This window comes from Bombyx mori, chromosome 21, assembly GCF_030269925.1.
Source record: "Bombyx mori chromosome 21, ASM3026992v2".
Classification (NCBI taxonomy): Eukaryota; Metazoa; Arthropoda; class Insecta; order Lepidoptera; family Bombycidae; genus Bombyx; species Bombyx mori.
Genome location: NC_085127.1, coordinates 8,472,458 through 8,494,972, shown reverse-complemented (window position 1 = coordinate 8,494,972; position 22,515 = coordinate 8,472,458). Strand labels below are relative to the sequence as shown.

The following is a 22,515-nucleotide window of genomic DNA, read 5'->3' as shown; positions in this document are numbered from 1 at the left end:
TTTTTGTCCACCTTGAGATTTCATTGATCTTGTTACATGTCTCTGCAAAATCGACTTACTTATATTAAATTGCTTATCTATTTCAACTAAAGACTTATTCCCAATTTCGCTTCGATAAACCAGATTTTTACCAACAAATTTAAAAAATATTGTTATAACTACATAGACAACCCTACAAACCTGTACCTATTTATACTTAGGTCGTTTCCATTTCACGTATTCTCATCCCAATTGACCCCTTTTTCGTTGTTATTTATACCTAAGACGTCCCCAATATCCCCAAAAACAACAGATTTTTACATGTATTTTTATTTAATCAAATACATTAAAACCAATAACAACTGAGACTTACCTTTAATATATATGCTGGTCCAAACACTAAATAACGTTTATATATCACAGTCGTCTTCTATTATTATCAAATAAATAAAAGAGAGCAAAGTTTCTAGCACTAAAATAATTACCACCACAGGAAGTTAATTTGAAACGCAATTTTTTATAAGTTAGCAGCTATTATCATGCATATTCAGAGTTGTTTTGTGAACTTTAAACATTCTACTATTAAACTACAAAAAAATGGAAGATTTTGCAACGAATATAAAACTTATATTGAGCGTCGAAAGATTTTCCCGGTTTTTTCCCGATTCGCCTTTCAATCCCTAATCGCCCCATTTTACCGGAACTTTGTTTGTTGTCAAAACTACTTTTACGGCTTAATCTCGCGTTTTCATTGTCGTTGACAAGTGACAGTTGTCAGTACTCAAAACGTCAGAAATAAAAAAAATGACAATAAAAAGGCAAGGTCTAGCCATAAAAGTAGTTTTGATCATTTAAACGACTCGCAAAAATTAAAGAGGATATTATGTAGTAAACTTTCTTATTCTGAATATTCTGTATCGATTTTTAAACTGTATGCGCGTCGCACACATCGTTACAAATTATCCCGTCAGTAACGCGTGACGCAGCCATTAATATTTATCGACTGACTGACAGTTTAACATGCACGATCACTACCGTTTTTATCGATATTGATGATTGATTAAAATAAATCTAATATTACACTCGTATACTGCGATTTACATATCTGTTCGCCCGCTTAAAGTTGTGTAAACATGATGTGCGAATACACGCTAGGGTTTGTTTGATCTCTATGTTTTCCGACGCGAGTTTTTATTAAAAACAAAGTAATGTAAATAGCTGAAAACGAAAAACGTAATAAGTCCGAAATAAAAAAAAATCGATATTTGTATCGTTTTCAATCAGTAAAATTGTAAATAAATTCATTCAGCATTATATTAACATCGTCACACGAGACAGCGTAATCGTTAGGTCCTTTAACGGATCCGACATTACCGAAAAAATATTTACACGAAACGATAAGTAGTTGCTCAAGACCATTTCTTATGTAATGTTTGTAATGTAATATTTGTAAACGTTTGTACGTAAGTGACATGCGAAAACGAAACTATCTCCACTTCGTGTCACCAAAGATAGACAGTGATTATGATTATCAACAAAATGTTCATTTCCGGAATGTCATATTCAACGTATATTTGCACGAAAAAAATAATAATATTAAAAAATGTTCACATGCAGTCTGAATAAAATTTATTTTAATATTATTTTTATTGCCTTTGTAGGCAGACGAGCATACGGCCCACCTGATGGTAAGTGGTTACCGTCGCTCATGGAAATCAGCAATGCTAGGTGCAGGGCCAAGCCGCTGCCTACCATTAAGTACTCTCCGCAAGCCACGTTTGAAGAAAGACATGTCATAGCGCTCGGGATACACCGTGGAGTTCATTCCAAAGCCGGATGGTGCGTGGCAGAATCGATCTTTGGAAATGCACTGTCGATGAACGCAGCGGTTCTAGATAATATGGATGAATACTGCTCCGACGGCGGGAATTTTTTTGGAATGAATACTATTTATCCGTTAGAATCACTAATTTACGTTTCATCTACGCACCATATTTTTTACGGACGCGTCATTTTTGCCAAAAAGCAAATTTTTCCTAAAAAGTATTCTTCTATATCGTTCCCTCACTACTGAGGATCGCAACCACATGTGCCGTTCTTCCACTGTGTTCGATCATGGGTGGCATAGACCGCATGGCACAGACTACCACCAAGTGCTTCCCTTACTAGGTCTAACCATCTGGCTGGTGTTCTGCCCACGGCGCGCTTGCATTCTATGCGACCCGTAATTGTGAACTTCTCTAATTCATGTCTGGGAGACCGCATGATGTGTCCGAAGAAGCTCATAACACGTTCCCGGCACATGGAAGAGAGCCTTTTTCGGATGTTTAGCTGCCTTAGAATGGACTCGTTTGTTCTCATGACACTAAACATACACACATAAAAAGTATTAACGAGTAATATTAGACCGACCGAAAAGATTTTTTATAGGCCTTAAGCCTTGTTCGGACTAGGCAAGTATTTTAGTCGAGTACCGAGTAATTTAGTAGCTAAATGTGTCTGAGCACCAAAAATTTAGTCGAGTAGGCTAGTAGATAATTTAATCAAGTCAATCCATTTTGTTCTATTTTTTCGGGCGAGTAGCGAGTAGTTTAGCCACTAAATTACTCGGTACTCGACTAAAATACTCGCCTAGTCCGAACAAGGCATTAGTGTTACTGACTTCTAAAAGCGAATCACCTACTATAGGTTGTGTTTAAATGTTGACAATAATTTATTTTTTTCGATTAAATAAATCCAGTGTGCAATTGATCAGTCGTTAACGTTTACTATCTCTAAATACCTTAACATTATATTGTAACATATTAATTAATAGCAGCGAGCTTTGAGTCTTTGTAAATAAAAGTCTCGAATTTCTCTCGATCGTGTACTCCAATGTTTTTGTTTACTTTTACAAACTGGAACACGGCGTAATATTTGATGTATTTCAATGTTAAACGACTCGGTAACAATGTAATAGTCTAATTTTAACATCGTAACTACGTACGTCTCGAACTGAGTACATTAACGCTGCGTATATTAGACGAAATAAAACTTAATATTTCCCGTGTAATACAAAAGTGTTATCGTTGTTATTGTTTCATTACAACGTCTGTCTGGTGTAGTGGTAAGTGACATGGTCACTACACAAGGGGGTCGCGGGTTCGAATCTCGCCGAGGGAAGATATTTTTGTATGATAAATATAAAATGTCTTTGCCAGGGTCATGGCTGTATATTAAATATACATATGTATGTGTGTAATAAAAATCTTACATTTATTTCCGTTTTCTGGTACCTATAACACAAGCTCTTCAGGAACTTAGCACGGGACCAGTAGATAACGTGGCGTGATTTTTAGTAAAAAAAAAAAAAAAACGCAGTATGTTTTGGTCGTATGAACTTGACATTATGGTGGTTTAGAATATCATTAATGCACATCTTACGGTGGGAGTCGAAAAGACGATAAGGGATTTACGACAAAACAGACAACAGCGTCCTCTGAATATTATAAAAAGTATTATTATTAATATAAATACAGTATAAGTAAATATAGTATAAATATTATTAGGGTATTTTATTAGGCCATGCGATTCCCACCATCTTGCCTATTTCTGCCGCAAAGCAACTATTCCTTTCGATTTAAGGGATGGTACTACTACTTTGTAGCAGAATCTCAAGGTTAGTGGCGGCATTCAACTGGTGATATCTTTGTTGGCCGTTGACTAGATTAAGTCCGGTAATAATATTTTAATAAAAAAAATTGATCTCAAAGGTTCGTCATTATCAGCCCATAGACATAGATGCCCCTGAGATCCGCCACAACGACCAGTCGACATCCCGCATTCTGCATCCATTAGCAACCCGCATTCAGCGTATTCCACCGACCTTAATCGTTTTCCTTTGATATCTCTTGAAACAACAGGGAATGAACCGCATGAACGATGCATACAACCTGGATTCCTTGGACAGGACCCCTATGCCTGTCGCAATTGTGATTTCATTTGCAACATACACTATATTTGATTGAAAATTTTGTTTTATCATTGATGGCGCCTTATAAATGTCGTACCAATAAAAATAGCTCAGAGCATTTATCATTTAACGTTTACCATATAAAATTGAAATTAAATTCTTAATATGCATTTGTAAATTTTTAGAATTCTATTTCCTCATGTTCTATCTCTATTAAATTACCCAAAAATAAAATTTCTTAGTATAGATCTTAAATAAAGGTACCCACTCACAAAACAGGTTTATTTATTCTTACTTACTAAAACCGTTTCCATGAAATCATGTGATTAATTAAATTACTTTATCAGAAAATCCGTTAAACATACTCAAATGAGAATGTTTTTCCTGTACCTATTTAATGAGTTCATAAATTAAAATATTATTATTTAAATATTTGTTCGTATGTTTAGATGTCTGTTACATAAACGCGCAAAAAACAGTGAATAAATTTGGCACAGAGATAGCTTACAGCCTGAATGTGTTACAACATTCTGATAACAACGCCAGACTATGTCGGGAATATCGGTTAGAATAAATACGACCCAGTGTTTTCTTGTTCGTGATTTTACATACCAATGACCTATATACAATCCGACTAGTAGTTTATGGATTAGAGAGAGTGACAAGTAACTCTGTATCCCGGGGAAATGCTACGAGTTTCATTCTCTTTTAGTTGCTTAATTCGGATGACTCCATGGGGCTCGTCTAATCTATATATTAATACGTGAAGCAAAAACTTTGTATCCCTTTTTACGAAAATTGCGCGGACGGAGGAGTATGAAATTTTCCACACTTATAGAGAATATAGAGAAGAAGTGCACAGTGCTAATATTTTTTTAAACTAATGCATAAAAGATACATTAAATCAATAAAGAAAACATTACACACACTACATACCATGTATTAGACGCACACACGCATGCAAACTATTTATTGTCAAACTTTTGTTCTTGACGTCTGTTGTCAAATTGAGAATAGAATATGGTTTGTCTTTGTTAATATTTTTTATAGTGTAGTCTTGGCGAAATTAACAAATATAAAATACAATAATAGTGTACAAACTTACAATTCCAATTAATTATAGTCGAATTTCGACTACTGCGGGACCTCTAGTTTGAATTAATACTTAAAACCGTAAAAAATAGAAATGTTTTGGACATGTACTCTTTTGATCAGATCGTTGATGTAGTGATTAGTAAGCCTGATCGATATACCAATGGGTTCAAAATCGAATCCGGAATCTATGTAAATTATTTTTGGTTATCTTTTTTTTTTTTTTTTTTTATTGCTTAGGTAGGTGGACGAGCTCACAGCCCACCTGGTGTTAAGTGGTTACTGGAACCCATAGACATCCACGACGTAAATGCGCCACCCACCTTGAGATATAAGTTCTAAGGTCTCAAGTATAGTTACAACGGCTGCCCCACCCTTCAAACCGAAACGCATTACTGCTTCACGGCAGAAATAGTCACGGCGGTGGTACCTACCCGCGCGGACTCACAAGAGGTCCTACCACCAGTAAAAATCTTCTAGGTGTATCTTCTGGGTGTATGTAGACAATACATGTCTGGGGCATATTTATACATGTTATTATATTTATTATTAATCCCATAGAACCAATAAAAATAGAATAAAATAGGAAAAATCAAATCAATAATATAAATTTACCTGTTATATTATTTAAGCAGAACATAATATTAAAATCCTATTTTTTTTGTTAACGAAGTATATTTATTGCGAACGTTACAATGACTTGCTTCAAATAAATAAGAAGGAATTAATCATATTATGTATATAATAATTTTCTATAAAACATTTTATTTGCCTTTGTAAGCAGGCAAGCATACGGCCTTATGCCTTATGGTGGGTGGTTTCTGTCGCTCTTGGACGTCAGCAATGCCAAGGGCAGAGATAAGCCGTGACCTATCGTTATTATGATGAATGACCTCAAGATGGATTGTATCCCATCGAGAGTCTTATTTAAAGAAGCGGAAAATAGGCAAATCAGATAAACAGTAAGCCGAATATTACCATAAAACCTGTACCGATAAGAGCGCTGCATTTCCAATACTTGATTTTTTACGCTACTAAATTTGGATGTACTAATTAAAAACTTATGATAATTTCTTATTCACACAGTACTTTGGGTGTAGCACACGTAGCGGGTATGTGCAAGCCGGACCGCAGCTGTTCTGTGAACGAAGACAACGGAATAATGCTCGCTCACACAATTACACACGAGCTGGGACACAAGTAAGTACAGTACACCTTCCATTCAAGTTCGCGTCAATTAAACATACCGTATTCATAGTATTTATTTCGGCTTTTGCAAGTAATAAACTCAATAAAACTACTTTATCGTATTAATCTTGCGTTTTTTTTTTATTGTAACTCATATATTCGCTTAGTTACGAAGGGCTGAATATTGCAGTATTCGGTATACTAGTATACTATTTAGTATTCAGTACACAGTATACTATATTGTATGCATACAGTATATACAGTATTCGAAGCGTCGAAGCTAATGTAATGACAATAAAAACGCGAGATTAAACCGCAAAAAAGTTTTAATGATATCCGACACGTATCATTGCTAATCGTGTGATCACCTAAAACTATTTGATAAAAATATATTTAGCGATTTCATATGAGAAAACCTCGTCAGAATATTGACTTTAACAATTCCTTTTTTTTGAGTGATTGACTAACATGATTTAATAAAATAAACCATTATTTTCATTTAATAAATTTAATTACAGGTCCCTGTAAAAATATATATATTTAAACGGCCTATCAAAATACATATTTCTGTAAAACTTAATTAGTATGAAATCGAAGATCAATTTGAGGTTTTCCTGTTGTTTAGAATTCAACATTCGTAGATTTTTTTTTCAATGTTTTTTTACTTCTAATTTCAAAACTAAATATTTCCTGAATCGTCTCGTTATACTGATCGTAGGGCGCATTGTAAGCGTATACGGATTGGTATCATCATCTAATATGAATATAAAATAAAAACATGTTTACATAGAATAAAAAACAAGGTTTAATTAGCTAATATACTGCATTTTTGGTGCCGCGGTAAATGCATAGCCCGTCTGCTAACTACTTTCCCGTAAATTTCGAAGTGCATGAACCATGAACACAATTAAACGACAAGTACAATGTGTATACCAACCAGTCTTCGCCCAGTGTTCAAAATTCCATAATAACCGTAATTTCAAGATTTAGATCGATTTTATGCATTACACTATCAAAATTTAATAGAAACAATAATTAAATAAATGTAGTTGAAAAAAATTTAATAGCTAACCGAATTTAATAATTATTATTTTAATGCACCTTTTTTTATTAGATCCAAGTAATATGATTATTAAATTAAATGTCGTCCTTGATACGTTTGCAAATTTTCAAGTCAAACCGACGTCTTGAAGTTGATGAAGATTATTATATTGAAATAATGCATGACATAGATATTTAGGACAGTTTAAACTAATAAAACGTGTTCAATTAATAATAAATCTGTTCAAATTTAATAAATGACCATTACAATTTTCAACCGAAAGGATAAAATTATTGTATCGGTCCTTGATACGTGTCGAAATTATAAAGTTAATCGGATGTCTTGCCGTATAAAAATTAAGTTGACAGATTACACGGCATAGATTACATATATACAGGTCAAACTTAGAAGAATGTGTTTTTTTTTTCTCTTAGATGGATGGACGAGCTCACAGCCCACCTGATGTTAAGTGGTTACTGGAACCCATAGACATCTACAACGTAAATGCGCCACCCATCTTGAGATATAAGTTCTAAGGTCTCAGTATAATTACAACGGCTACCCCACCCTTCAAACCGAAATGCATTACTGTTTCACGGCGGAAATAGGCGGGGTGGTGGTACCTACCCGTGCGGACTCCCAAGAGGTCCTACCACCAGTGATTACGCAAATTATAATTGTGTGGGTTTGATTTTTATTACACGATGTTATTCCTTCACCGTGGAAGACAATGTGTTAAATAATACCTAATAAATCTGTTCAAATTTGTAAATCGAATATTGGTTTCCTTTTTAGTTACGGCATTAGTTCATCCCGTTTCAATTTCCGAAACGATTTCTTTACGTCTACAATCACTGTCTACAATCCAGTATGTATACAAGCCGCGTTACATAACTTTCAAGTGGACCAACTCATAATATTTCATAACGTATTAAGATCGTACGTTATAAATAGCGAATGTTTTGACTTCTGTAAATTCGCAATAGACGATATCTATTCAATGTTTTATAAACCCATAAAGTATTTAATGTACGATAAGATAACAGAAATGATTTAAACCACAAGGATGATTTATGAGTAGAATTCTGAGATATCCGTTTGTGTAGAAAATTACACAACTCAACGTTAATACGAACCATAAAAGATAATAAAGTTTATTAAAATAAACTGTTATGCTATTTTTAAAAAAATTATTAAAAAAATTGCCATATGCTTGACAGCATTGAAAAAGAGAAAATTCTTGTAAAATATTTACACCGATTCTTTACCTTTTCCAAACCATACAGCATGCGTGTTATATAAATATTTTGCATCATCAGATTCAAATCGTCGATTTAACATAAATAGGTCACTTATATATTTACTATTTTCACTTATATATTACCACAGAAACATCACGGATCCATGATCTCTACGACCGCTCGGAGTTGATGTGACGTATAGGTACAGATAGCAACGTCAGTCGATATTCAGTGATTTCATAACTAAAATATTCGAGTCAATAAACGAGATATTATTCTAGTATTATTACCCTGTAAATAATGACTACAGCTGGCAACATAAAGTTTAGTTTCTCGGGTGGCATTAGAAACTAAACTGAATCCAGCACAAGTGAGATTCACAGAGAAATAAATTTCAATAATAGAATGCTACTCGTTGCTCATATATCATTTTGACCCACTTCAGAAACTCAACAATGAACTTCGAAATAATCACACATAGTAGTAATGTTAGCATTATTTTGGTAATAAGTGCAAGTTTTATTTGGCAACCGTTCGTTGCCTAGCTGTTCGTTTATCGGTACTGAGTCATGTTTCCGAGCCGAGATTACCGCAAGGACGTTACTTTCCAGATATAAAATTATGAAACATTTATAACATGTGCTATAATACGTATGCTAGATCGTTGCGTACGCGAACACTCCTTCACGCTTGCATTATTAAGAAATTGGCACGGACCACAGGTGCCGCGTTAGACAACACCCACCGGCCACAGTCGTAAAACAAACAAATATTATGTAAGACGCGCAAACATGGTGACAGCCATTGACCTTACCCTCGTACTCTAGACGTGTGAATGCATCATTCGCAGCGAACAATGCACCCGGTGCATTGACACCTTGGCTATCAACCCACACAAGTTCGTTGTTTCTTTTTTCTTATCTCCAATAATAATAAGTAGTTTAATAAACATAATATTGTAGGTACGTACTTAATTTGTAGGCGACACTCGTAGACGCGCCGATACAATCATGAACTCATAAGAACGTGTGGGTTTTTCTCGTCTTTAAGGGTCGCAAGCATAGTTGAAAAAAAAGTACGGTTTGATTAGTTTACAATTTCAGTTTAATTCACAATTTCACTATCAAGGAGGACCGCGACTTTATTTCTTAAATTAAGCACTAAAAAGTATTTTCTACTGCAAAAAAAATCATGTAATGTTGTATCAGAGCTAACAAACAATTTTAGTGTTATTAAATTATTTTTTCCGTCATGCATTTATTAATTATATCTTGAATGGCTCGTTCACTAGTTTAATATGTGTTATGTTTTAATGTGGAATTGAAAAATGGCAGGGAATGAAATAGCAATCAATAGACAAGATGAGTTATACTCGTGGCAGGTGTCCATACTGCGTGGGTAGATATCACTAAAGTTCAAAGGTTGGTCAGGTCTATCTTGCACAATTAAGACTTAGAGTCTATGTCTCAAGATGGTTGACGTAATTCACGTAGTAGATGTCTATGGGTATTTTTTTGTGATATTGCTTAGAGCGGTAGACAAGCTACCTGGTGTTAAGTGTGTACTGAGGCTAATCGACATCAATAACGTAAATATTGCTATCTGCCTAAGATATGAGTTCTAAGCTCTCGGTTTTTACAATGCAACGACTGCCCCACCCTTTAAGACGAAGCGCATTACTACTTTACGGCAGAAGTAGGCAGCGTGGTAGTACTTAACAGTGCGAGCTCACAATCTAGTCCTATCCCCAGTAACTATTAAACATTCAACTGAGTCATGAACTCATGTGTACAAACTTAAAGCCACTTTTACGGTTTGGCCTCACGTTTGGTACTTTGACATTTTCAACTTACTAATTTTGGTGTGCAGCACAATATTCTAATGTCGATGTATAGAACCTTACGAATCCGTGATTAACTAAATTTTTACACTAATCCAAATGTAACAAAATAATTTATTGTAGAATAAAACTAGAAGAATATCTGTAGTATGTTCAAAACTAGTTAATCTGCGACTCGCAAAAGCTATCTTAGCACTCATTATTAACTGGTTCATAAAAAGCTCTCTAACCAACGTTTGATTAATTGCCATAATTAAAATGAATGTTTAATTACGAAGCAGATTGATAACTGATGACATCTGTGCTCACGACCGCAACGGTCATACTTTAGTTAATTATAGCCCTTAAAATGAAAATTTAATAATAAAATCATTTTGAAATAAAAGTCTCTTTTAATGAGAACCTAGGTAGGTACCTCGGAATGTACCTAGCATTTTTCAAACATAGTTCATTCTAGAGCGTCATCAAAGATTTCTGTAATCTTTGTGAACTTAGAAATAATCACAATCTCTGTTACATAAAATATGTATTTGAATACTATTTCTTTATATTAATGATTGAATGTAATGAATTAAATCACAAATCAACCTCTTAAAAATCGAATAAGTCATTGGACGGATACGAACAATCTCAAAAACACATCTAAGTAGAACCTTTCAAATGCACTTACTTATTGTATCATATCTCTGTAACAAAGGTACACACGATAATATAAACTAATAGAGCCATTAAGTTAATACTCTGTTGCAACATAATATAAAAGCTATTACCGTTGCAAGGTCGTTACAAAATCTTGATTAATGAACCATCACACGTTAATCGAATAATTTCAATAACAACCATCACATTATCATAGTTAAATTGTACCATCACATAAATCACATATATGTACCCACATAAAACTTTAATGAAAACGAAATTAATCAATCATCGATAGCGCAGCTTCATTGTGTAAAACTAATTAGTTCAGCGTGGTGAATTGAGATAACTGTCAAGATAAGTCTAGATTTTTTAATTGACATAGCAGACATGCGAGCATACAGCCCAATTGATGGCAAACGGTTACTGTCGCTTGGACGTCAGCAATGCCAGGAGCCCAGCCAAGCCTATCGTCATTTTTGCAGTAAAATTATAACTAACCAAGCCCAAAGTCTGATAAGTGAATGTCATATTCTGGCGGTAGCTGCGAAGTCCTCCCCAATCAAAAGACATTACAAATGTTGCGCCGACCAATTGATATAATATAATAAGGTCACTCAATTTGGAATAATGACTGATCTATTCTACAGTTCAGCATTATGGCTTTGCAGCATAACTAAGCAAGTTAGTGGAACCTACCTGTGCGGACTTACAATAAGTTCTACCGCAACTAACTATTGCTAATTTGATTTCTTTCGCCAATTCATTAACTTGTGTTACAAGTACCAGATAACGGAAATAAATATAATATTTTTATTATACATACATATATTTAATATACACCCATAACCCTGGAAAGACATTTATATTTATCATACAAATATCTTCCCTTGGCGGGATTCGAACCCGCGACCCCCTTGTGTAGTGACCATGTCACTTACCACTACACCAGACGGCCGTTTCTTAAATAAACACTCATAATAATGCGTTACGAACAAAATGTACTGACAATCGAACCTTAGTGCCGGAAATTATAAAATCTTCCACTACTGGGCCGTATGGAAAAAAAATACATGTGTGCAATTCACACGTGGTAGAAGTGAAACCTTCCAAAATTAAAATACAATTATCCTAAACGTCTTAAGTATATGTAAAATTTTGTCATTAGTAAATAATTGTAAGGTAGCGCCCTCTGAATTGATATTTTAATTTCACGTATAATCCTAAATTAAAATTCACTACAAGAGCTTTCATACACACGTTAGTATTAAAAAATCTCACAGATGGCGCTGTATTAAATAGTATGTATATTTCTGTCTCATTCTTTGCTGGCTTCATCCTACACATTTTTGTATTTGTGTCTCTTACCTGTCGTTTTTTCCGTTGCATCCGGTTTGAAATCACAACGATTCTAAAGAAGTTTTCACTTCAAAAAAACTATACGCAACAATAGCCTATTTGATTACAGGATTTGGCAGATAATTACTTGACGCTCGAATATCCTTTGTACTTACTTCCGCTTTGATGTTTAATGAGATATTCACTTACTATTACATAATAAATTAGCACTAAAAAAGATCATGTACATGAAAACGACTATACCTTATTTGGAAAACTTTAATCAGTCCTACTTAATGTTTTTTTTTTTAGTTTCGGTCTTTATCACGACACCGAAAAGATAGGCTGCCAAAGACGCGTGGGCTCCACACTGCACATCATGACACCTATATTTGAAGCAGACACCGTACAAGTAGCCTGGTCGCGTTGTAGTAAGCGAGACGTCACCAATTTCTTGGAGTAAGTATACCTTTCATTGTTTATGAAATAATAAATTATTTATACTATATTATATTCGTCTCTCTTAAAAAATAAATGACAAAGAATATATTATAATAATATAAAAATATTTGGGTTCATTGAATGAAAAAAAAAGTAGATTGTCTCGTAATTAAAACGATATACTTACTCGTTATCATTTGGAAAGTTTTGTTTCTTAATAGTGTATATGTATATGCATATAAATGTGCTCTTTGGTTTTAGTTAAGTTCAAGCAAATATTTATAACATAAATATTATTCATTTACGATCACAACACGTTCGATCCTAAGATATATCTAATTGCAAAAAGCTTTTAACTTTTATGGTGAACGCCAATGCTCAGTGAGTCTTGAGTATCTCTTGAAATTAATACATTAAATTAAACTTAGACAGCCTATAATACACACAATATTTTCTATTGAAACTCTAAACGTATTTCTATTTTAAGTACTCACTTCTAAAGGTTTATGTTCGCTAAAATAGTTGAACATGAATTGTAAAAGCTATTTAGTTCATTAAACATTGCTAATATCGGGTTTTACTGCGTTAATAAAGTTGTAAGTTGAAATCCTACACGTTCATAATTATCACTGATAACTTTAATTCGGCCAGAGGTGAATACCGGATGTCGTTACGTTTAATCTCAAAAATATTATTTATTAATAGTCAAACGACATCATCCATCAATATTTTAATGACCATACCAAATAAACGCGGCCGACTTGTCGTCGTCAAACACAATAATCATCATAAAGAAACGGATTACGGCCGCTTTCAGACAAATTAAATTTTGACATGTAGGCACATAAAGAGTTATGAAGAACGTAGGCAGACGCATAAATGACTCGTTATTTATGGGTAAGGCTTTTATTACACGCCCACGGACCGTTGTGCAAGCAGCGGGGAATAGGCGGTCCCTAAACTATTGTAGTGAAGTAAAGGCGGTCGTAACCACACAAAATGTGCAGTGTGGCCGTTTAAATGACCACGCTACCGTGCATTACGGCTCATTTGTTCGATTCACTTAATGACGTGTGAAAGAATGAGCGATCGCTCAGGTTTCCAGCGAACACAATAATACAGTAAAAGTCAGTAATCGTGCACTTAGGTATTTTCTATGTTAAGCAATTTTCAATATAGGTACTTGTTATTTTCAGCGCCGGTTTGGGTGAATGTTTGAGCGACAGACCATCACAAGACGAATACGTGTATCCAGAAGTACCAGCTGGTAATAATTGACTTAAAACTAATGCTAGACTCACCTTTGCCCAAAACAGGACATTACGGATCCTCCCGATCCATTAACGGTGCTTTTAGGTACCACAAACACCGGTCACCGCCCTCGTCGAACCCGTCGCTTGCGACGAAGTGGTCGACGAGCGAATTAGCCCATAGACAGCCCACTGAGTTTCTCGCCGGATCTTCTCAGTGGGTCGTGTTTCCGATCCGGTGGTAGATTCTGCGAAGCATTGCTCTTGCTAGGGCCAGTGTTAGCAACACTTCGGTTTGAGTCCCGTGAGCTTACCTACACGTTAGGGCGAAGCTGAAATAGCCGCTCAAGGCTATCAGCATAGGTAGAAAAACAAAAACTCTCCTTTTAGATGCGGTCAGTAAATACACGTAGGTAATGATTGATGTAAAAGAATATTGGTATTATTTACTTACTTCTGATCATTTTAAATGTTGATCGTTTTATTTTACTGCAATGCCTTTTTTATTATTTTGTTATTGTTGTCCTTTTGCCTATTACACCCAATTTTAATTAATACTTTTCGATGCAGGCGTAATGTTTGATGCGGCTTCACAATGTCACCTGCAGTTCGGCGCGGAAGCCGGCCTATGTTCTAAGCTGTCAGAGTTATGCGAACACCTATGGTGTCTGGTTGACAATGTGTGTACTACTATGATGCGTCCTGCAGCACCTGGCACCACTTGCGGACCCGATATGGTGAGCTTAGCAGCTAAATGAAATAAATTTCGATACATCCGGATCCGGATTCTGAGGGCATTGCTTTTCTCTTCTTTCTCTCTTCTTTTGTGTCTTTATTTCTTATTTACCTACAAGAAACTGTTTATTATGTGATAAATGATGGTATTATCATTTATTATATTATATTAATCAATAACAATATGTGAAACAGTCATGGGTTTTAATAGGAGCAGCTCAAAATCAATTATGAATTGCTGTTACCTCTGAAATGGGTCGAGACTTGTCTCAGGCTTGTCTGTCTATTTATACTAAAATTTCCGTTTCGTTTTGATTGGTAGCAGTAGACTAGCAGCTAGTAGACTATATCCAAGTTAGATTTTTGGTTAGAGTCGATACCTATCTTAATTGAGATATTTAGAATTAAAAGTCTGGATGTGTTTTGGATACTGAAGAGATAATCTTAGCTAGGGGCTATAAAATGTAATGTTTGTGAAAAAAAACTTACAGTTAAAAAATTCAAGCTGCTCTTGTTTATGAGCTCGAGTATAGTCCGATGCAAAATATAAGCACAATTGTGCAATACTAAGAAGCCATTCGGATGTATATGGTCTCTCAACGCTGATGTCGGTGTATCAAAAGAATACTAAGTATTTGTTTGTTGAGTCTCCTATCACAGCACCTATGAATGTCAATAAGTTATTGCACGTTCCGAGAATAACATTTATGCAAAAACAACTGTAAATTTAAACTCACATATCTATTTACGCATCCAACTTACCTAGGTTTCAACGATTTTCGAACTTTGTGTTTTTAACTTTGCCATTGTTTGAATTTTCTTAATGACTGAATCAAATATATTTTTTATTTTTATTACTTAAATTGGTGGACGAGCTCACAGCCCACCTGGTGTTAAGTGGTTACTGGAACCCATAGACATCTACAACGTAAATGCGCCACCCACCTTGAGATATAAGTTCTAAGGTCTCAGTATAGTTACAACGGCTGCCCCACCCTTCAAACCGAAATGCATTACTGCTTCACGGCAGAAACAGGCAGGGCGGTGGTACCTACCTGTGCGGACTCAAAAGAGGTCCTACCACCCTAACCGCCTGCGGGATTCGAGCACCGTTGCATCGCTAAATACGAATGCACCGGACGTCTATTCCTTTAGACCACGACGACTTAAATTAATCTAACATAACTTCAATAATTTTCATATCTTTCAAACTAATCATGACTGACACGTTTTTGTTGAAACCTTGCTTAAATGTAAGCGAATTTATATTCTCTTAACAGTGGTGTCAGAATCAGACCTGTGTGGCTCGGACTCCTTCACCGGCGCCTCGAGACGGCGGTTGGGGTCCATGGAGCGAGTGGAGTGAATGTTCTAGAACTTGCGGCGCTGGAGTATCCACCCAGTCGAGGGAATGCAATAACCCGGAGCCAGTCAATAATGGAAACTATTGTATTGGAGATCGTAGCAGGTCAGTATTGAAATCGAAAATAAATAAAAAATCAGTAATCTGATTATTATTTAATAAATAACATGTGGAGATGGTGTATTTGCCTTAATATATGCATGGAATAAAAAAAACCGCTAATGGACACTTAGTGTGTGGCACCATAGCATGGATCTTAGTACAACAGTAGGTAATCGCTCAATTTATAATTTTGTATCAAATATTATTTTCTTATAAAATAAACAATGTTAGGATAAATGACGATAATTTCGTGTTAGAACTAAAATTAAATAAATACGACTAATTTTTATTTATTCATATAATAATATATATATTTTTAAAGGATTTTATGACCTGGTTACTAAGACCTTTAAGTCATGTCTTTTTAATTATTGTTATGAAAAATGATAATATGGTATTTTGGATTTTACTGGCGGTAGGACGTCTTGTGAGTCCGCGCGGGTAGGTACCACCACCCTGCCTATTTCTGCCGTGAAGCAGGAATGCGTTTCGGTTTGACAGGGTGGGGCAGCCGTTGTAACTATACTGAGATCTTAGAACTTATATCTCAAGGTGGGTGGCGCATTTACGTTGTAGATGTCCATGGGCTCCAGTAACCACTTAACATCAGGTGGGCTGTGAGCTCGTCCACCCATCTAAGCAATAAATAAAAAAGGGGTGAAATGAAAGGAGATGAAATGAAATGAAGATTATGAGATGTAATCTCAGTAAAATGGTGGTCATTTACTGAGATTTTTTCAGTGGACTTTTTGGAGGCTCCCGAGAAGTTTCGTTCAGCGGCTTTGTTTCGTTTTCCTAAATTTGTGCAATTTCACAGATACTAAATAGTTAATAAACTGCCGTTATTACATATTTAAACCTAAAGAAACACTAAATAGATAAAATAAAACAAATCACACAACTTCACTCCACGCGTTCCGGCCAAAAAGTCTTAATAAATAATCAATTTTATTTTACACAGGTACAAAGTGTGCAACACGGATCCGTGCCCTATCAACGAACCGTCATTCAGGGAAGTTCAGTGCTCCAGGCACAATAACATGCCATATAAGAATGAAACTATAGATGAATGGGTTCCCTACTTTGATCAAGGTAAGTCATTGAACTGTAAACTATTCGTTTTGATCGTATATTGTAATATATCAATGGTGATCTAATTGGATGAACTTTCCAGTAAAAAACATAGGTATGAATGACAACCTCTTTGTAAAACCTTAAAGGCCTAGATTATCTATACTAATATATAAATCTACAGTGGTTTTTACGGATTATATTATAACTTACCTTATAACTTATAACTAACTAACCTTACAACTACTGAACCATGCATCCGATTGACTTGAAACTTGATATCCATGTAGAAAATACATTTACTTAATGGATAGGCTAATATTTATATGAGTGTTGGACTCCGTAATAATAATGACAATAAATAATAATGTTAATTTTAAATGCCCGGCGAAGCGGGCCAGTACTAAATAAACTACTAGTACTAAATAACACTAAATAATATTGATTTTTTTTTTTTATCTTGAGGCCTGAAGGCCTTTCCTGTTCCATCACGAACCAGGCTTAATCAGGAGGGATCATGCCTGCTTATTATTTAAAGAATCGCAGGTTCGATACAAAGGACCTATTACATATTATAATGTACCTAGGAGTTATTGACACGATCGTGAGAATCATATAACATAATAATGTTCTTCGGGATTCGCTGTTGAAAACTGTTACTTTTATTTTAATAAGACGAATGACGCTTGACCTTTATGCCGCCTAGCACCTGAAATCAACATGACCTAAAAAGCAAAAAAAAAACCGAGAGACCCGGTTGACGACAATTGCTTTTTTTTTATAAATAAAAATAGACTAATTTGTCTTTAAATTTACATTCCTTAAATAATTTTGGATAACGTAATTGAACGTATTTTAGATAAACCTTGCGAGTTACAATGCGTGCCGCGCGATGGTACTGATGTGGAGATGTTGGGAGGATTCGTCGCAGACGGTACTCCTTGCAGGCAAGCGATCGGGTCGCGGGACATGTGCATTTCTGGTAAGACTTCAATGAATCGGTATTCAACATTTTCAAAAGTTCATTACTTCTGACCAATAAGAAAGGTTTTAGTGAAAATAATAAAGTATTTCTACCAATAATAATAATAAATATAATTTTTTTTAAGATTTAGACCTGACCCACGATACTACCGCCATGTGGTATGTTGATTCAACCATTATTTTTCCAATAGTTGTATCGGTACACGGTTTGATAGCGAAAAGTTTCGATCAACAGTTTAAGAAACTTTCGTTATCCAGCTGGGTTAGGAGCCTGATACAGAAGACAGTTATCCTCGATACGGCGCGTATTGTGAAGAGGTTTCTAACTCTGGAATCCTAACTGCTAGTGGCTTATGTAGTAGTAGCGCCATCAGCGGCAATTTATTTTTATATAGTGTTTTAAAAAAATTGTATTTTTAATAAATTTTAATTAATTTAAAAATATTGTGTAATTAATAAGATTTTAAATAAATATAGATAATAATAATTATTCCAAACATAAATTAGGTACAAAAAATAAAAATAAAAATAAGAAAAATAACGAGACTTGGAAACGGTTACCGGGCTTAGCAATGTCTAACAGTAATGACAATTCTGGTGACAATATAGTCGATTCTTTACGTTACTTATGGAATTTTTAATTCGGTGCATTGCTCGCAGGTGTGTGCTACAAAGTAGGTTGCGATTGGATTGTTGATTCTGACGTTGAAGAAGACGCATGCGGCGTCTGTGGGGGCGACGGAACAGCATGTAAAACTGTGCAAGGGATTTACACGAAAGGCACAACTAGACAATCAGGATTCAGTGAGGTAAGAAACATTTCTCATGTTGTATTTGTTATTTTAGTTATGTGTTATTTGTTCTACACACACTCATCACTTTTTATTATTATTCTCATTATCCTCTCGCAGGTCTGCTGGAAGAGATTTCTTAAAGAAATAAGCAGTGCCTTTGTACATAATTTTCCTATTACTCTGTATTATGTCCTCTTTTCTGTGTGTACATAAATAAATAAATAAATAAATAAACATTGCGATATCTTCAGTTTTCCATGCGAGTCAATTAACTTTTTCAATTAGTCGTCCGTCACTACGAAAACATATAAATACTTGTAAATCTAGTGCTTTTTAGATAAGAGTAAGAAATGCCCAATAAAAACTGGACACTTAAATAAATTACGCAGAAATCATAAATGTAAAATAGTTAAAACTTAGTCTTATTTAGAATTAGTTACCGAAGTTACATTTTTGTATTATTGATTTGTATATACATATATGATTTAGACTCTTTGAGAGTCTTCATGTAACACACGTATAAAGCTTCCATAACTCATCTTGAATAAAATTAATTTTAAATCAATGCAATGTGATTAATCATTTTAATTTCCACGCACAGGTTGCAATTATACCGGCAGGTTCGAGGAACGTGAAAATACAAGAGAAAGTTAGCCCTGGAAATTATATTTCGATCGGAAGTACAAAATCGAGAAGAATGTTTCTTAATGGAGCTCGGTAAGGAATTGTTTTTCGTCGTGTGCATATTAAATGCATACATGAATGTATACCGACGCTTGAAAGGCAAACGTGACTAAGCGACAATGCGTGAACTTTACAGTAGACTAATTTAAAGTTCAAATACCTGAAAAAAATTATATTTCAACGAATCTAGCTGTAGGATTGAAATGATTTTAATAGACCTACAAATTTTTTTTTTTTGCGCATCGAATATGGTTATTGCCTATCATTTATGTACAAAGCAGTTATTGTCGCTTAATCACGTTTGCCTTTCAAACGTCGATATATACGTACATGCGTTGTGCTGGTTTTTGTTGTTGCATAATTCATTTTTACTAAATAGAAACGCCACGTTGACGGAGTACTTCGTGGCTGGAGCTCAAGCTATTTACGAACGAGACCGTGACTGGGAAAAAGTTCGAATATCGGGACCGCTCGCCGAAGATATAAAAGTTTATGTGAGTTTACTTATGAGTTTACAGCTAAATGTCCTATTATAATATTTAAAAAAAAAGGGTGCTTCTAGTGCAAGTTCTAGTGCAATGTTTATTGGGAAATTTGAATCACATTTCGAAGACAGGCTTCATTTTCTTCAATTTATTTTATTAAATTCACAGTACAAATCCGTAAGTAAGTCATAAATAAAACGGTGCACGTCCTTGCTTACAATATTTATTAGGCGTGATGCAATAAAGTTTTTTTATACAAAGTCACAATCAAACTTATGTTGTTGTTCCTCATTCTTTTCCAATCCCTCTAATGCCACCTAAGGGAGTAAGAGTTACATAATTATAAAGGCCACAATAACCATGATTTGTTTTAGACGTCTATGAAATTATCTAATGAAATACGTACATAACAAATGTTCACGATTAACTTCCACGGTGAAGGAAAAACATCGTGTAATAAAAATCAAAACCCGCAAAATTATAATTTGCGTAATTACTGGTGGTAGGACCTCTTGTGAGTCCGCACGGGTACCTAGGTACCACCGCCCTGCGTTTCAGTTTGAAGGGTGGGGGTAGCCGTTGTAACTATACTGTGACCTTAGAACTTATATCTCAAGGTGGGTGGCGCATTTACGTCGTAGATGTCTATAGGCTCCAGTAACCACTTAACACCTGATGGGCTGTGAGCTCGTCTACCCCTCTAAGCAATAATAAAAATGTGTGCGTGTACTAGTGTACACACGTAAGAAGTGAAACTTGTTTATGGCCTTATTTTTCGAAAAATGATCTACATGCAACTTTCTAGAAATTGGTTAAATAAAGTTAAATTAGATAAAGTTTAAACAAAAGGATTTTATTATCATAGACATGAATACAAAAAAGTTAAATTAGATAAAGTTTAAACAAAAGGATTTTATTATCATAGACATGAATACAAAACAGATGGCGCGTAACGGAAAAATGTGACGCGTAACCGAAAAATGTGACGGTAAATTTTTTTCCAACGCCGATAAGGAAGTTTCACTTCAAAAAAATTATGTTTTGTTTGAGACACTAAGTTTGTCAATTGACCTAATTTTTTTACTCCAGCAACGTATATTCCGAGGACGACATCGCAACCCCGGCGTCACATACCAGTACACGGTCGACAAACAAAGACTTCACAAGAAACACAGCTACAGACTGTCCGAATGGACGCCGTGCTCCGTCACCTGCGGAGTTGGATACACGAGAAGATATTACGAATGCATTGATCAACATCAACGTACGTAACCGCATTACACTGTAGTCATGATTAGAACATAAATATAAGCGATTGAAATTGAAGTTTTTAATGCATACTTCTATGGGAGATGAGACTTGTACACATAACTCGAGTTAATGAAAAAACATTGTATTTAATGTAAATCTCATTCATCTCAGGTTATCTTGAAGGATGAAATTTATTTGGTTTAAGCGTCATTCCGCTTAATACCCGACATTTATCTTTGTAATTAAAGGTCCGTTTCATTTGGTATTAGTATTAACAATTTGATGTTTTTAATTGAACTTCAAATAAGTTTATCCCATTCAATAGCTGAAATTTTTGTTAAGCCAATTAATACAATTTTTTTAAATTTTATTTGGCACTTCTGTAAATTTGCAAAATATCGCTTAAACTAAATAGCCTCTCACTCCTCGATATGATATTCAGATATCGTTGATCGGCAAGTTCTTCCTCGTTTAAACGCTTCTATCCTCCGAATAAAACTAGCCTATTTTTTTCTTTCAAAGCCTCCCTTCATTCCCGTCAGAAACCAACCCGACCGTTGCGTAGGTCAGCTAACGTAAAATAGAAAAAAAATTGTAGGCAGCGGCTTGACTCTGCCCCTAGCATTGCTAAAGTCCATGGGCGACGGTAGCCACTCATTATCAGGTGGGCTGTATGCTCGTGTCTGCCTAATAGGGCAATAAAAAAAAATTACAGTTAACTTATTCATTACTTTAAACTACAATTAGTATAAATTATAACAGGAGTGGTAGAACAATCCCAGTGCTACCACATCGAGCCGCCGCGACACCAGGCCCTCATGAAGCAGTGCAGGAAGCCGGCGTGCGTCCACTGGTGGGTCGGCGCGTGGAACCCTTGCTCTAAGCTTTGCCACATGCCGGTAATTTGAAAACGTTTTTACTTACGTAACATAAAGTGACGTAACACACAAAGTGACGTAACGTAACGTAACACAAAGTGACGTAACATAACATCTAGATCTATTAAGTCTAAAATTCAAAAGCACATACTTTCAGAATTAGCTG

The 22,515-nt window shown here is 35.1% G+C and overlaps 1 protein-coding gene across 2 annotated transcripts in view; it reads left to right on the top strand.

The window, feature by feature from the left end:
• LOC101741678 (A disintegrin and metalloproteinase with thrombospondin motifs 7) overlaps positions 1–22,515 on the top strand; it is a 102,654-nt gene that overhangs the window by 78,100 nt on the left and 2,039 nt on the right. For both annotated transcript variants that reach the window (XM_038018510.2, XM_038018511.2), the window contains exons 8-19: positions 6,110–6,223; positions 12,624–12,770; positions 13,949–14,019; positions 14,573–14,739; positions 16,018–16,205; positions 17,164–17,294; positions 18,133–18,255; positions 18,918–19,066; positions 19,653–19,768; positions 20,115–20,229; positions 21,310–21,484; positions 22,234–22,370. In XM_038018510.2, coding sequence (XP_037874438.1) covers positions 6,110–6,223; positions 12,624–12,770; positions 13,949–14,019; positions 14,573–14,739; positions 16,018–16,205; positions 17,164–17,294; positions 18,133–18,255; positions 18,918–19,066; positions 19,653–19,768; positions 20,115–20,229; positions 21,310–21,484; positions 22,234–22,370 — 1,633 coding nt within the window. The remainder of the gene's footprint in view (positions 1–6,109; positions 6,224–12,623; positions 12,771–13,948; positions 14,020–14,572; positions 14,740–16,017; positions 16,206–17,163; positions 17,295–18,132; positions 18,256–18,917; positions 19,067–19,652; positions 19,769–20,114; positions 20,230–21,309; positions 21,485–22,233; positions 22,371–22,515) is intronic.